The 16,551-nt window shown below is 32.1% G+C and overlaps 2 protein-coding genes and 1 long non-coding RNA gene across 10 annotated transcripts in view; 2 read left to right on the forward strand and 1 right to left on the reverse strand.

Annotated features, from left to right (window-relative positions):
• Positions 1 to 357, reverse strand: part of LOC111635403 — a 36,175-nt gene extending 35,818 nt beyond the window's left edge. For both annotated transcript variants that reach the window (XM_023380355.1, XM_023380353.1), the window contains exon 1: positions 78 to 357. The gene's annotated coding sequence lies outside the window, so the exon portion shown is untranslated. The remainder of the gene's footprint in view (positions 1 to 77) is intronic.
• Positions 358 to 3,093: 2,736 nt separating this feature from the next.
• LOC111635402 lies at positions 3,094 to 3,530 on the forward strand. The gene is made up of 3 exons (XR_002758371.1): positions 3,094 to 3,225; positions 3,313 to 3,409; positions 3,489 to 3,530. It is a non-coding gene; the product is annotated as an uncharacterized LOC111635402 (long non-coding RNA).
• A 4,060-nt stretch (positions 3,531 to 7,590) lies between these two features.
• On the forward strand, positions 7,591 to 16,536 carry LOC111635405. Of its 7 annotated transcripts, none has more exons than XM_023380360.1 (5): positions 7,656 to 7,676; positions 7,844 to 7,923; positions 11,326 to 11,441; positions 11,834 to 13,237; positions 15,548 to 16,536. In XM_023380360.1, the coding sequence occupies exons 4-5, from the start codon at positions 11,836 to 11,838 to the stop codon at positions 15,760 to 15,762; spliced, it is 1,617 nt and encodes a 538-aa protein (XP_023236128.1). In that variant the 5' UTR covers positions 7,656 to 7,676; positions 7,844 to 7,923; positions 11,326 to 11,441; positions 11,834 to 11,835; the 3' UTR covers positions 15,763 to 16,536. The 7 variants fall into 7 exon arrangements, with proteins under 7 accessions (XP_023236130.1, XP_023236128.1, XP_023236127.1 ...); XM_023380359.1 differs by lacking the exon at positions 7,656 to 7,676 and adding an exon at positions 7,701 to 7,743; XM_023380358.1 differs by lacking the exon at positions 7,656 to 7,676 and adding an exon at positions 8,380 to 8,618.
• The last annotated feature ends 15 nt before the right edge of the window (positions 16,537 to 16,551 follow it).

Raw genomic sequence — 16,551 nt, forward strand, 5'->3', positions numbered from 1 at the left:
TGTATAGCTTTGTAATCAGGAGATATTATATAAGTATAGAATTATATAGTTAATTAATTTGTAAACATTAAACTTACCCAGAAATAAAAATTCTCAACTGTCTCTCAAATTCTGATTTATGCAGATCCTTCAATATAGCTCAGGCGCTATAGGGCATTATTATTGTTTCATTAACGTCTTTTATACTCAAAACGTTCATCCATTGTATAATATTTAACGAGTTTATTACTTAGAAAAACAATAACATTCAAAATAATACAAGCGTCGGAAAGAAGAAAACATCTAAACACCTCACTTCGTCATCACTTCTCTGCAGACATTTCGACTCTCTTACTGACGTCACTTGTGACGATTCAACGCTCCCCGAATGTATGCATGAAATTTTTTATTATTATTATTTTTTAAAATATACTTAAAATTTCATAATAGAATGTTTTATCACTATATTTTTCAACTAATAAAAACTTGTGCTATTAATTACTATTTTTGAGAAAAATTACGCGTGACTAAGAATTTTGTAAATAGAATGAATGCGAATTTTGTAGTATGTAGGGCGTATCGTCGCTTGTTACTTTGAACGCCAATGACCTATTAATGAAATATTTCTTAATATAATATTTGCGTGTACTTTAATAAAGATTAATTCATTAAGTTTTTAATTTGATTATAAGTCATAATTTATATAATTTGAATAGCGGCCTTATTTAAAACGAAATATAATTTTAAATTTGATTCTTTAACTAATGTAATTTTTAATGCCATTTCCGGTGCTATAAAAAATGCGCCACTATGTGGCTATTTTCACAATTGTTTTCAACTAATTTGATTTGATTACAGTAATTCCTCACAGAAACATTATAATAGATTTGCCTAACATTAAATAGATATATGAGAATATTAAATATTTTAATAAACGTTAATAGTTGTTTTCTCGAAAATGTATATTAATCAACGAGCAAAAATATACTGTACTACATAAAGTGGCTGTGACTACGGTTACAGCGCTCTTGGTGGCAACGATGGATACTATCGACCGCCATTTTACTTTAAGTCAAAACATTAAAGTTTATTCACGTGTTGGGCAGGATTGCCATTGTAGAATATATTTTTCTCATCTAAATCTAGATTGCTTTGTTTGCCCTTAGATTTGAGAATTAGACAATTGGATAAGTGATATAAATCTAGATTGTATAATCTCGAATTTACCTATTTTTAGATTTTATTTAATTGTTATAAAGAAGGTAATATCAGAGTTTAAAGTGGTAAGTACTTAACCCCCTCAATATAACGATATAGACGGCCGGATGGCCTACCGCTTTGGGGACTCGGAATCGAATCCGGACGGGTCGAAAAATTCCTAGGAATTTTTCGGGTGGGATAGGGTTCGTCCAGATAAAGTCGGGCCCGACTCTCACCACTCTGCCGCACCATTGTGGGCCTGGCCGAATCCACAATGGGCTTGCTAAAAGAGGCTTTCTTAGCACCCACAGGGAGGAAAGAGTTGACCCCAGTGCTGCAAATTACCGGAGAACACAGGAAGACCACACATGACTTCGTAAAGAACACACCTGCTAATAAGAATACATGAAATATGGAAATCAGATCACAAAGTGCCGCATAGCAGAAGAAGAAAGAAACATTTTGACCTACAGTAGTGTTATAGAGTTTATATGTTACTGTAGGTCTATAATCATACAATTTAGCATAATCGCTGTAGAAGAAATTGTCGTGAACTTTGATGTTAAAAACAATAATGTAACGAAACGATGACGCCATCTATGTTTATATCAAGATACTGTATATTTTAAATTATTATCATGGCCGTGTACTAAAATTGTTATAAAAAGTTTTAATTGGCATAAATTTGAGCTTTTGTAATTTTGAGTAACATTTTGAATAAAATTCATTTGTTTCCATCCAGTTTTCTTCTTATAAACATAAAATTAAGCCGTAAAGCTGAATTAGCTCTATGGGAAACTCCCATGAACTAGGGCTTCTTAGTGCTCTCAGAGCGGTAACAGGCTCGCTCCACAGTACTGTAATCATCTGACGAAAAAAACCCGTGAACTTCATCTATCGACCGGGAAGTTTGTCCAGTATCTCACTGGTAACGAGAAAGGCTAAAGTTTAAAATTTGAGCTTTCTAGACCCAGTAGTTTTTTCTCTACGAGCGTCTGCAGTGCTGGATGAAGAAAAATGAAAAGAAAATGCAGCTTTTTTGGAATATTTGCACTTTTCAATTGTTTTTATTTCGTCAACCGCTTTATACAAAATCTTGAAATTTTGCATACTATCTAAGAAAACAATTTTCTTTCGAACGACACGAGATACTCGAAATTACTATAGATGTTTGAGCGGCGGAGAAATCGACCCCCGATAATCGATAGCTCTGATTCCTGTATATGTAGTCAGTCAATGGCTTTTTTACTTCCCGGGAAGTCACTACCCTCACTCCTGATATAAGACACTAGATTGTTGGATCAAATTTCATGTTACAGAACGTCCTCAATATACGTCATACTTAAGTTCCTAAAATTTGTCGTGAACGAAATGGTGTACTGTACCTTTTACTTATAAAACAGTTCTATAAAATCCTTGATCTAAAACATACATTGGACAATAATTATCAAATTGGTATACAATTGATTATTCCTTCTACTCATAAATCTGTTTACAAAATCCTTATTTCCTTTAATACGCGTTGACAATATAATACAAATTTACATAACTTCTACAATATAAATTTACATATCTGACATCTACTATATTTTTTTACAATGTATGATTGTTGATTTATTTAACATTTCAATATTTAATATTATAGATTATTATTTGAACTAATGATATTACAATGTCTTGAAGTTGGTAAACATTATTAACATTTAATGTAGATTTACATATTATTTGACTCCCATTACAACATTACAGTTTTTTGTTATTGTTGATTTATTTAACAGTTCAATAATTATTAATTAGCACATTGATCACAATAATAATAATTTGAATCCAGTGAATATAATCAATATAAAATTTTTAACCAGTTTTNGCGTATTAAAGGAAATAAGGATTTTGTAAACAGATTTATGAGTAGAAGGAATAATCAATTGTATACCAATTTGATAATTATTGTCCAATGTATGTTTTAGATCAAGGATTTTATAGAACTGTTTTATAAGTAAAAGGTACAATCAATTGTGTACAACTTTAATAACAGCCGTACTCAAGGTATGCCTTAATAGAAGATAGTTTTATAGATTCTGTAAAACTGATGTATAGTTTGTATATATGTCGTATACTCCCCTAATATTATAGTTGGCTAAAAGGAAAAAATATTGTGAACAAGCTGATGTTACTGGAAAATATCGGGAGTAGCTGTTACTTCAATTTTTAAAAAAACTTGTATGCATAGGTATGTTTATATTTTTATGAATTTTACAAAACTTGTGTATTTTTTTATATGTATGTTATATCCTCTTTTAATGTTTTAGTTGGCTGAAGAGGGGCTTAAAAGCCCGAAACGTGTAAAATTTTTTCACACGTATCAACTAAATAAAGATGAGACAACCCGCCAAGTGTCTTAATTTATAGCACTTTATTGTGTTAGAAGCATAAATAAATTCAACTAAATAAAGATGAGACAACCCGCCAAGTGTCTTAATTTATAGCACTTTATTGTGTTAGAAGCATAAACGAATTGCAAAGCACGGTTTCATATCATCAAAATAACTTTTATGAAGTTTTGCTATGAATGCTTTTATATTTTGACTAGCTGTTACCCGCGACTTCGCCCGCGGAGGTTTTGAAAGCAAACCCCATTTATATTCAGTATTTCAACAGCGATAGTAATTGTTATATAAAACCTACCGCTGAGAATGATGAGAATTGCTCAAAATCAAACGAACTATTTTCAATTTGATCAATTTTCTGGAACGTTTACAATCATTCTATAATCGAACCAATGTGCAAATTCGAATTTAAATCGGTTCGAACATTTGGTTAAAAAATCGAAATATGTAGCAGCTGGAAGGGAGGCCAAAGGGTTTGGCTCATGCGTAAAGGCAAAAGGAAAGGAAAGTTTTTGCCTAAATATATGGGACCGTACAGAATAACTCGGATTCTAGGGCCAGTTAGGGTGGAGCTAGGGGGCAATTGTAAGAAAGACAGGTATATGTGCACACAGATCGCATAAAAAACTGCTACTCCCCAATGTATAAAGAACCAAAAAGGAACAGTCGTCGCCTCCGAAAAATGGCAAGCATAGATGGAGAAGGGAACGACGAAGAGGACGAAGAAGCGGACGAACAAATAGCGACATGGATCCGCTCAAGAGAAGCAGCACATCGTGAGCATCCACCTCAAGCAAGAAGAGATAGTATAGAACAAGTAGGCGATAAGACTGCGGGCGAAAATGACGTGAGACCCCAGCCTCGTTATAACCTGCGAGGGGGGAGGATTGATTATCATAAGTTGCAACATGGTGCTTGATTCTAAAGGGGGGCATATGTGGCGGTACGCCATGTTTTTGTAAATAGGGGTAGATATAAGTTTTATTTCTCCTAAATTCCTTTGTCTTTAATGTCTGTTTCTAGAACTTTCTAACCTATTTTTTTTCTGTGGGTGGGGGACAACCTTTGTTCAAGGACAAAGGGAGAAGACAAAGGGGACATTAAGAACCCCTGAGGCCATCAGGAAAACGAACAAGACACTTTTGGGATCAGCGTCCGAGGTGTGCAGACGTAGGAAAGAGCAAGCTAGAGGTTTGTCGCCTAGTGGGACAAAAAGAGAAGGCTTGGAAGTGGTCTGCGAACGGACGAAAATTAGAAGGACACCCAGATTAAGACTTCAAAAACGCCCTCGAATTCTCAAGAGACGGAAACGAGAGGAAGGAAATTGATTCAAGTACCGATATAGAGAAGATCGGAGACTGCCAAATTTACCCAAGTACCCCCATAAAATCTGTCCTTTATACTTGTCTCTTCTCTTCATATCTCTTAATTTCTTCACCCTTCTTCCTTAGCATATAAGTTAGATTAAGGTAGATTTAAGTTAGTTGTAGTATCTCAAACCATAATTTTTTATTGTCACGAGCACGTGTCTTCTGCTTGTGAAAACATAGAATTTTGTCGGACGGATTCGAACTTGTGCGCGTACTATAGTTTGGGATCAAGTGTGTTCAGTGTAAACGAACCAGGTGTACGAAGGACCACGTAACTGTAGTTAAATAAAAATCCTGTTTAATTTATAGTTACTTCTTTGTCATCCTTTTTTTTGTCCACACCACCACAGCGTCGCCGTCGCGGACGAACGGGCAGAACGCGACCAACTAGAAAATGTCAGCTCGGACGAGCTGTCACTTTCAACATCCTCCACAGCAAGGTCTGTGGCCGGATGACCCCGAAGACCTTGGCCAACTGCACTGGACCCAGGGTGTAGCGTCTCATTATCCCGACTCCGGGAGGATGCCACGCCACGCGCACTTGGGAAGGTCTTCTTCACCCGCTGTCTCTCGTTCGTCGAGCCCCCGCTCCTCCAACGGTACGGAACGACAGACTCGTTCCGCGTCGTCCGAACCCCCTCCCTCCGGCGCCACCGTCCGCCTCCGCCGGAACCACCTCCAAAGTCGCACCAACGTCTTCATTCTGTAAAAAAAGAAAATTTGCAATTAGTCCAGTGAAAACAAAAGCTTAAATTAATGCTTAAATTCTTCCGAGTAAAAGCAAAATGCTCACAGCAGCTGCCTTTTTAAATCTAAAAGATTCGAATCCGAAGCGCAAACAATCGACCATCGAAAGATGTGCCGAGATGTCTTTTGGGACCGATTCTCCAAGTAATATTAAATAAATTCTTACGTCTAGAGCCAATATGGATTAAGACTTACCTGAAAAATCTTCATTCTTCTCTGCAAAAGTCCTCAAACCGCAAAAAACAGCATGCAATCGAAGAGCACAACAAAAGCACGTACGACCAGAACCAGAAACACAATCGTACTGCGATTCGTCATGTGTGACGTATTTCGAACAAACGTTAAAAAACGCGTCAACAATGTTCGAATTTCGTAAAAATTAAAATTAAAAAATCAATTAAAAAATTTTTTAATTAATTTATTTATAATTTTTTTTCTTTTTTAAATTTTGCTTCAATCATTTGATAAATAATCTTCTGCGTTAACATGGTGCAGAATGTCCACCGTGGAGAGGTAAAAGACGATCTTTTTAAATTCTACGTCTTGAGACTTCACCATTTCCGAAAATCGCCCGAAATTCGTTCGAATAAATATCATTTTCGTCCATGGCATGAAATAAATCAAATTCTTAAGATTTCGCCCAATATTATTTCGCTTTTCGGAAAGATTCTTCGGTCGCCGTCGGGGTTGCGGGTTTCGCGCATTAATGCAACATCAAACTGGATAAAGTTAATATTTAAAAATCCCGAAAAACCTTTATAATACAGCCGAACGAAAATTAAGTCAACTTGGCATTTTGACGATGTCACAATAAATAATTGCTTGTAGTTATAGTTCGTAAAAAATTGAGAGAATATTTACAATGATAAAGCACATTTTGACTTTTGTCATGTTATGAACCACAATATTGAAGTTAAAATCCTTCTAATAGATATTACGGAGCTAATAATTGTGGGAAATGGAAAAAGCGTTGCATTTTCCCATCAAAAATAGACAAAGAAAACATGCCACTGATGCCAGTAAGTGCAAGAGACTGATATGTAGAAACTACACCATTAGGATGTGTACAAATTGTGCACTATATCCATCATTCTGGATAAGAAAAGTATATTAACATTACCATATTTTAAACGTAGAAGCTGTGAAAAATATTCAGCAACGAGTTAACTTTTCCGGCTGTTGTGAGATTTTATTTAAAAAAAATAACTTTTATATTATTAATTATTATCGAATGGCAAAAAGCTTAATTTTGAGGGTAGTAATGAACTTTATTAAAAAATTGTAAATGTTAGTAACGAATAACAACTTCAAGACTATTAAATAGTAAAACATTAAAGAATACAAAAAAATCTATTAAATACAGAGCCACTTGAAAAAATAGTCACGTCCCAGAGAGATTTTGGTATATCCAGATAACTTTTAAAGTTTCATAAACTTGTTTTTGGTGTGTTCTTGGTACTAGTAGCTAATCTTTTTTAGTGGACGTAGGATCCGAAGCTTGAACAGTTTCAGGTGTTATGTATTGGAGTACCTTTACTTCTGCATCAACACGTTATTGCACATGCAAGCATGACGAAAAAGTGAAATCAACGTTTTTGAAGTGTAGATCAAGAAATACACCAATTTCATCGCGTTCAATAAAATCCCAAAAAGAGTGCATGTTTGCTAATTATTGCGACAATGATACTTTTACAGCTCATAATCCTACATGTTTAGTAAGGACTATAACTTAAAATGCTTTTTGGTCAGAATAATATTTCTTTTTTTATTCTTCGTAATTTGCATTAAAAGCAGCACAAAATTTGCTAACTAAAAATTAATTAATATACTGTATAATTATTTCTACATATATTCTGAATAAGATTCCAAAATTAATCGATTAAGAAGTCAGTAATAGATTGTTTAACAATCGCCAAAGCTAAATAATGGATCACATCCGATTGATCGCCTAGCATTATTGATCATTACCATTTTTATCTGTATCAGACGAAGTGTGAGTCTCTAGAATTTCTTTTGATGTAAAATTGTTTTTGGTCGGATCTATCATAAGTTTATTATAAGTACAGTGCATATTCCTTTTCCTTACGTGCATTTGTGTATGTATTTTTATACGAGTGTATTAATTTTATTTAATACTGTATATCATTTTCTTTTGCAAAGCGAGGAATCTCAGCTAGTTCCTATATAAATTCTAGTTTTCTCATCAAACAACTTCTGAAAAAAAAATTTCACTCTAAAAAGTAATTTTTTACATTAACATATTTTCTCTATAGTTCTGTTTTCATACTATTTTTCAATAAATTTTATACGGGATTAATTAATTAAGTATTTATGATTAAACTTAGTTTTAAATTAATAATAATTCAAATATTATTAGACTGTCATTTAGTTTTTAAAAAAAATTTTCCATCCTTTGGGCACTAAGATGGCCGTTTTTAGCAAGCTCATTATGGGTTCAACCAAACCCAAAATGGGATGTCTGAACAATGAGAAAAGAAGCCCAACATATTTGGATGGACTATCACGAGAAACCTGAAGATTTTTCGACCCGTCCCGGGTCCCAAGAGCGGTAGACCGCTATCCTGACGAACTGTCATTTACTATTAAATAATTTTAACCCGAATTACTGTTTTAATTATAATTTTATTTTTAAAAATAAAGTTAATTGTAGTATTTTAAAACAATATTCTTATTAGATTTTTCCAATAATCAACGTTAAGCACTGATTCAAAAGTAAACATGTATCGCAGAGCAATCTGATTCATACGGAGCGAATTCGATGAAATTCAATAAGCTATTCAATACGCAACTCATTTTCTTTCTTTCACAAGTAAAGAAAGTAGATAGATAATGGAACTATAATTCGTAATTAAAGTGTCATTATTGCCTTGGCCAGAAGAACAAGGAATCACCTGAAAGAATTTGTTTGCCATGAGTAAGAATTATTACACAATCGAAAGTGTTGTTGCCTTATTTACAATTTAAAATGTGTTTCGTCCCTTAGTGTTAATTAAATGACCCTCATAAGTTAGTTGATAAAAATGTGTTTTATATATTTATACCCTGCGTGGTTGTTTATAATAAGCAAGTTTTGAAACTTGCACTTACTGTATGGTGTTAGACAGGGCGGTGATCTCACCAGACACACCAAGCTATTTGCATTTGTAAGTTCGCAGACCTAGTGGATATTGGGGAGTTAAAATTTCATTTCTCGCACCAGTGTAAGTTTGCCGACTTTTAGGGGAGGATCGTTAATCCCCCGTCAGGATGATCTAGGGATGTTCGTGTGTGGGTGTGGAGAAGGAGACAGAAATGACAAGTATCTTAGAAAAACCCGTTTATTTTAGCATAAAAATAAACTTACACTAAGAAACAAATATTTTCTAAACACAATTGGCTAGTTGGAAGTCGATAGCGTCGATGCTCTTTTAGTTGTTTGTTGTATAGGTGGCCACGGGGCAGTGTTGTTAAACAATTCGTGAGGCTACGTTGATCGGCGTCGGCACGGTATCAGCACGAAGACGGAAAGATTCGTCCCCAATGTGTTGACACAGCGCTTCCGATTTTCACTCGTTTGTGTTGACTCGCGGAGTCTGTCCAGTCCTTCACAATCGGATATTACATTAATCTCCGTTCTCCCCTTTTTGTCCATCCTGATTGGTTCCACATTTGTCCCTAAGCGAAAGACGAGACTTGTTCGGGTCCCGAGAAGGTTCGCTTCGGGGAATTTACTTGACACCATCCGCTAACTCTGGATGGAAGGTGTAGATTGGACTTTGAACTTGCACTCATTTTATCCCCATTGTCTAGTCTATGACGTCATAGAATTTTAACGACCTGACGCGATGTCCCCTTTTATAATTAACCTTTCCCCTCTTCAAGATTTTCTATGTTCTAATTATGCCTTCTATGAGCTATTGTTCTATGAGCGCCTTGTCAAAGGTCCATCTCTACTGGAGGACGCTCGTTTACATTTATTGCGTCATGTTTTACAATAGTATTTTTTTTTCTCGTCTCGGTTTCATGTGACTAGCACAACTGAATCCCATCTTTGATCGGTTTTAATTAAACAATGGAGGTTTTTTCCTTTCTAGTTTTGTTTTAATAAATTTCTAATATAAATGTTTAATTTCAACCAATTTTTTGTGGGGCCTCACACATTCTCTAAGACACAAACCTGGGCAATACTCTGAGACCTATCGTTATCGTAAGTTCTTTTAAACAGCCAATATTCGAAGCCGTTAACGTTTACTAAAATTAGGCAACAAACGATTTTCGCATATTAAATATGTTTAATTTGATATTGCAGTCAACAGAATATGCAATTATCGTTTCAAATTTTTAATACAAAACATTCAAGAACAGTTTTATAAAGTATGCATATACAATATTTTCATTTCAATATAAACTGGGCCAGGTTGATTGATTAAATGTTAACTAACTAGGTATTTTCTGGATAAACGAAACTGAGCTCAGCACCGTACATTTTACTTATTCGGCCTGATACTAAAACACAAATAAACTGTTCTCGTTGTAGCTAGAGTGACTAATAAACTAGTCTGTAACCAAACTTACAGACTAATTTATTACGCCATTTGTTTTTTTTCCGTTATAAAATCGTTTTTTGACAGATGAGTATGTCTGTGATACACAAAAGATTTTCTAAAGAACGCTTGCTGAGGTAAATAACCTAAGGCATCCAATTGCCAGAGTTGTGATAGAAATTTCTCAGCAACATCTGAATTAGCTGTTGCAACTTTACTTGTTATCTTAAGAGCAACAAGGCTTCAAATGCTTTAAGGTTATGAAACCCAGGGTTTCAGCCTTCCATTCTGGGAGATCCTGATTCGAGTATGGGATAGTTCTTCAGATTTTCATGGATTATAACCACTATACGGATATATCAAACGTCGGTCCTTCGCCATTTGACCGGTCCTTAGTGGGTACCGAATCCTTGATGAGCACAAAACCTTCAATGTAAAACGTCAGCAGCTCTTAATGACGACAAGGATAAACGCTCCATCAATATTTACTTTCACCAAATTTCGAAATAAATGTTCCATTTAATCTTTACATCGGTAGAAGTAATTTATCAAAATAAAAATTCTGACACGTGATCAGAGCAAGAATTATCTTTTAATAAAGAATAATCTCCTTGCTTCTGCATGTTGCAAACCTGATAGATGTACAATTTGTAATTATTGCGCAAAATAATTCAACAAAAATGAATATTTTAAACTTGTATTTGATTCCTGCGCGTTATCTTTCAAAATCTGATAGCACATATCATAGAATTACTGTCGCTTGCCGGCGAAACAAGACTTTAACACCATTTAGTATGATATATTTCGTTTAAAAATTTTCTAATATATTTCATATTAACTCCTATTTTTAATCTTGCAAATCGTGTTAAATTTTATGAATTTTTGCAATCAGGAAACTACAATACGTATCAATACTTAAATAATTTATTGCAAAATATTTACGAAGTTCGTTTCCTTATCGTATTTTAAAATCAAAGTCATTAAGATTTTAAAATATAATTATAAAATTTAATATTTGTTTTCTATATCTCCCATGTCCTTCGATAAGAGGAAAATGTGCAGATAAGTTAAAAAGGCCGTTGTACTTTATACTTTCAGACATTTCAAAGGTTAAAACGCACTCAGCAATCTTTTGGAGTGAATGGATCTTGGCTAATGGACATTCTGTTGCATGGGCAGAAATTTGCCAGATCAAATCAATTAAGTTTGGCAAAGTAAGTAAACGTTTTCTTGTCTTTAATTAATAAGCATATCCGAATGTAATTAATCATAAAAAAACGCTACCTTAATTCCATTATGATCGTCGGACCGTGAATATTAATTAGCTGAAGGTTACATTTTAGTTGAATGAAAACTTAAAAACTTTTTTTTTCGGTTTCGCATCTAGTTATGCTCTAATTATGAAAGTTAAATATAATAAAAGTGATTCATTTTATATATTTTCCTTTTCGTAATGTATCTTCCGGGTTAAAGAACTAAAGTTTACAGTTTCGTTTTCGTTCTCTACCGAGTAGAGGTTAAGTTTATTATTATACACAACTAATGTATTATTCAAATCACGATTTTCTTTCAATAATAAACTTATAGAACAACTTATTTTATATAGATATGAAAGTTATATATCGTAGCGTGAGCAAGATCCGACGCCAAGGATCATTCCTTTCTTGGATCACTTCCAGTTCCATCCATGCGGTTGCAACTTTCACTAAATTTGCCAAATCTACAGGAATCACGTCTCTTCTGAAAATAATTATATCTCTTACATTGATCTCAGTTATCTTTCCCATACTTGCCACGTCGTTTCTTCTCTTTACAACGTATAAATATACAGTTCAGGAACTCTTAAGTTGGTTATATCCTGAAGATGAATTAAAAATTATATGGAGTGTACCTCTAAGAAGTGTTTTTGATTGGCAGAATGATAAGGGCTTTGCTACTTTTCTGGCTATTGTTGATGGTTCTCTCGACGTGAAAAAAATAAAGAGATTAACTGTGGAAATGATTGATAATTTGAATCATTTTTCGAATATTAAAAGAGCTATTGGCACTAAATTTGGGTGTTACGTATGGAAAAAGTTGGATAATGAATTTAACATTGATAATCAAATACTTTTATCAACTGGGAAGTGGAAAGGCAAGTCACTAAATGAAGATCTCTTACATAATTACCTCAATGAGTTATATATGTATGGACTACCAACAAAAAATCCTCCGTGGCAAATTATTATAGTTCCTCTATCTGAAAATGCATCGTATGCCATTATAATACGCCATCATTTTATATTATCAACTTATTTCAATGAATTTATTAAGCAATTATTTTGTAAAGAACAAATTAATTTGCAAACTATTCACCCCACATCATCTACCATTTTCACTACACAAATTGCTTTGACATTTTTGACACTGTTGGACTTGGTTCATCACTTCACAGAAGTACCTATTTATTTCTTAAAAGAAATAATGACTTCTAAAATTCAGTATCATAAACAAAGAATATCTGGCAAGAAATCCATCTCATGGACAGAGAATCTGAACTTGGAATTTGTTAACAAAATAGCAGAACAATCTCTAGTCAAACCTAAAGATGTTTTATTGTTCGGTATTGCTGGTGCTCTGAGGAGATATTACAGTGTGATGGAAGGTTATATCCCAGATTATCTATTCAGTATGGTGATGCACGAATCAGATATGAATAAGTTTGATGTATGTGAATTCTCACCTGTAATGCTTCCGCTTGCAACTCTTGATATAAAATGTCGTCTCTTAAAATTAATTACACAATCAAAGTCATTAAAGAACACACAGTTAACTTCAAGAATAACAAGTGTGCTTTTGAATTATGTGAACAGGTTACTACCTCAATTCTTGGTGGACAGTTTTGTAGAATCTGTTACAAAGAAATATTCTTTGATAGTAAATGATATGCATGTATTGTCTTGTGTCAAGACATTATGGAATGATGATGTTAGAATGATTCATTATTGGAAGATGCCTATCAAGCATATTGGTAAGATATATATCTATCTGATAATATAAGTAAGTTAATTTTAAATAATTAATTGTTTAAGGTAATTATTATAAAATCAGTGAATTTCTACTTCAGGTGATATCTGTTATACCAAAAAATTCCAGTGGTTTTGCCAAATTTTATGTATACTCAATAGAAATACTGTATAGCTTATACACACTTCAGTCAGTCTGTTACATGCTTGGGCTATAAGCTTAAACTAGAATTTTGAACTAAAAATCCTAAGCTTGACTTATCCCAAATGCTGTAAATATTGTTATATATCTGAATTGTAGAACTGCTGATTTATATTTTTATAATATTTTAATCTTCCAGACTGTTAGATCACAATTTTGTCATGAAAAACATTTTATAAAAATGATTGATTTTATATATACAATAATATTTCGGCGACGTATATATAAATCCATTATAAATAACGCTAGGAAGAGATTGATAAATTCATTCTATCAAATTTGTAAACCAAGCTTTTCAACTATCAAATTAATTTGAAATCAAGCTTTTTCAAAATAATTTATTTAAAAAATTGACAGAAAATGATAGATGATCTGCTTGTAAGCAATTTAGAAATTTCAATTCATCACTTATCAAAATGTTTCCAACTCAGAACAATAATCATATTTCAGGAAAGTAATGTGAAATTTTTTTAATAATAATGAATTTATCAATTAGCCTTTAATCTCTTTTTATATATAGTACAATATACTTTCAAGAAATATTGATATATATTACATAATATACATAATTTTATTGAAGGATTATCACATAATTGAAAATATTATTGCCTTATATATATTTTCTAAAATGCATTTCGACCCCTGGTGTTAAATGGCCCTCATCAGTAACTGATCCTATGTAAATAATATATGATTAACTAACAATAACAAATACATTTAACACCAGGGGCCGAAATGCTTTATTTTGAAATGGTTTCAATATAATTCTATCGAATAACCCTTCGAAAGAATTATGTACTACAAATATAAATATACAAATATACAGAAAGTATATTGTATTAATATAATAGTGAATATAAATTGGCAACAACCTTGCCATTCAATAAATTTAAGATCATTATTTAATGAAAAACATTCTTTTTGGCTTCTTAAATGTTTACCAGTTTTGTTTTATAGTATGTTTTTTTTGTGAATTTAATAAAAAATGAGTGATGATGGTGATTAACTAACAGAAATTTTATTAACTTGTATTAATGATGTATCTCTTGAAACATATCCCTATCATTAAGCAGCATATATCTGAATATTAATAAATTTGCAAAGGAGCACTGTATTTTAACTACACATTAAAAATTTAAGTTATAAACATTCAAACCCAATACTTATATATTAAAGCCAAATGATTGCCAAATTATATAATTTAGCAATCATTTGGCTTTGGGTTTGGATGTTTATATTTAAGTTAAATTTGTTTTCAAACAAGTATTAAATATGAAGAACTTAAAAAAAATCACAGTTTTTAGAACTTTCTTTTATAGTTAAGATATTTTATTATTCATTCTTTCTTTTATAGTTAAGATATTTTATTATTCAACAGACTGATTCTCATATTTTTAAAATTGTGTTCATTTATGATAATTTGGCACTAAATTTTCTGCAGTAATAAAAATAAACAAGCTTGCAAATGGCTTAAATATATTTATAAAATTATTATGTTATTAATTTATTTATTATTAATTAAAGTATGGCATCAGCATCTTTTTATCTCCTTGCTTACTCAATCTTACTCTTAATAATTTGATTAACTGGCCAGTTTTTTGCTCACATGCAATAAAATATTTTGTGTGTGTCAATTAATGTCAGTGCAACTTTTAAAAAATAATTTTATAATTCAAACATCTTAAGATTAATTCATATTTAATACTAAAAACAAAATTTAAAAAGTTTGTTAATTTTTTAATATTTATAATATGCTGAATGATCAAAGAAGTTTACTTGCAAATAGACTTGGCAATACTGCAAGCAAGACATTTTGTTACTGTAAACCACAAACCTCTTTCTAAGAGAACATTAACCTCCTCTTTATCAACAATGAGACACTTAAACTTGCTTCTGTTAATAGCAAAGCATCGTTATGCATTGCAAGAAACACTTAAATATTTAACATCTATTTACTTTGGACTCAAAGGATAACATTTAAAATGCTTTGTCCCATCATTGCCAAGTCTACTCCTTGCAAGTAAACTTTTCATTTGATCACCTTTCTGTTTATAACTAATAAATTATATATATTTATTTATAAAATTTATGCCTATGTGTTTTTATGTTGTAGGTGTATCATTGTCATTAATGTATATGCCACAGTATGTTTCATTATCAGCAATCACAGATTCAAGCTCAATGCAACGTCCAGATCTATTAATGGCATATTTTATGCGTGAAATAAATGATTTTGCCATTCATTTAAAAATCCGGACAGAGAGACGACACTCACCTGTAAGTGAAATTCATTCAAGGAGAAATCATCTGTATCATGATAATTTATAAAAATTATTATTTCAAAAAAATAAAAATAGTCATTATTAATATAGTTGTCATCCTTAGTTATTATTATAAGTGTATTCATCAATTTTTTTAGATAAGAAATATGGAAGACAATAACCCATATACTATTGTATGTTTAAATTAATTTTGACTAAATATAACAAATACAAAAATTGTTATTAGTGTGACTCCCTCAAAAGAACAATTTTTATTAAAATCTATGTTTGAATTATGGCTTGAAATACAATCTAGTGAACTAGGAACATTAACACACACTGTAACCAGATTAACATATAGAATCAACAATAATGTACAGAATTATTACTAAAAATTAAATACTCCTATTATATGAATCTTTTATATATTTTATTAATATATTTGATTAGAAGTTCTAATAAATTCTACATTTATTATTAAAAAATTATAAATTAGTATCACATTTTATGATAAAAAAAAATCTGCAAAATTAAATGTGCATATCTGTTTTTTACTGTTTCCATCCTGTGGACACTAAAAGGAATTTTTAATCATACTGTCATAAGTTCAGGCCAGGCCCAAAATGGGAGTGGCAGAATATTAAGAAATAGGACCCCAGAATACTGTTCCATGAAAAATTCCCAGGAGTTATTGACATCTCTGATTCAATTCCTGTCCCTTCAGAATAGTAAGCAGATGTTGTTTTTAATGATTTTAATAGTATATAGTAGCCTACAATAGATTATTAAAAATTACTAAAAGTCAGCTGAAATATTTTAATTAAATAGTAGTAACTGATCTAATCTAGTTAAAATT

The sequence above is a fragment of the Centruroides sculpturatus genome, unplaced genomic scaffold (assembly GCF_000671375.1).
Source record: "Centruroides sculpturatus isolate CEXI.00-Female unplaced genomic scaffold, Cexi_2.0 scaffold997, whole genome shotgun sequence".
Taxonomy (NCBI): domain Eukaryota; kingdom Metazoa; phylum Arthropoda; class Arachnida; order Scorpiones; family Buthidae; genus Centruroides; species Centruroides sculpturatus.

Coding starts and splice junctions, on each gene's coding strand:
- LOC111635405 (XM_023380362.1), top strand. CDS start 11,836: ATGAAAGTTATATATCGTAGCGTGAGCAAGATCCGACGCCAAGGATCA. Junction 13,238..15,547: donor GATGCCTATCAAGCATATTG/GTAAGATATATA, acceptor TTTATGTTGTAG/GTGTATCATTGTCATTAATG.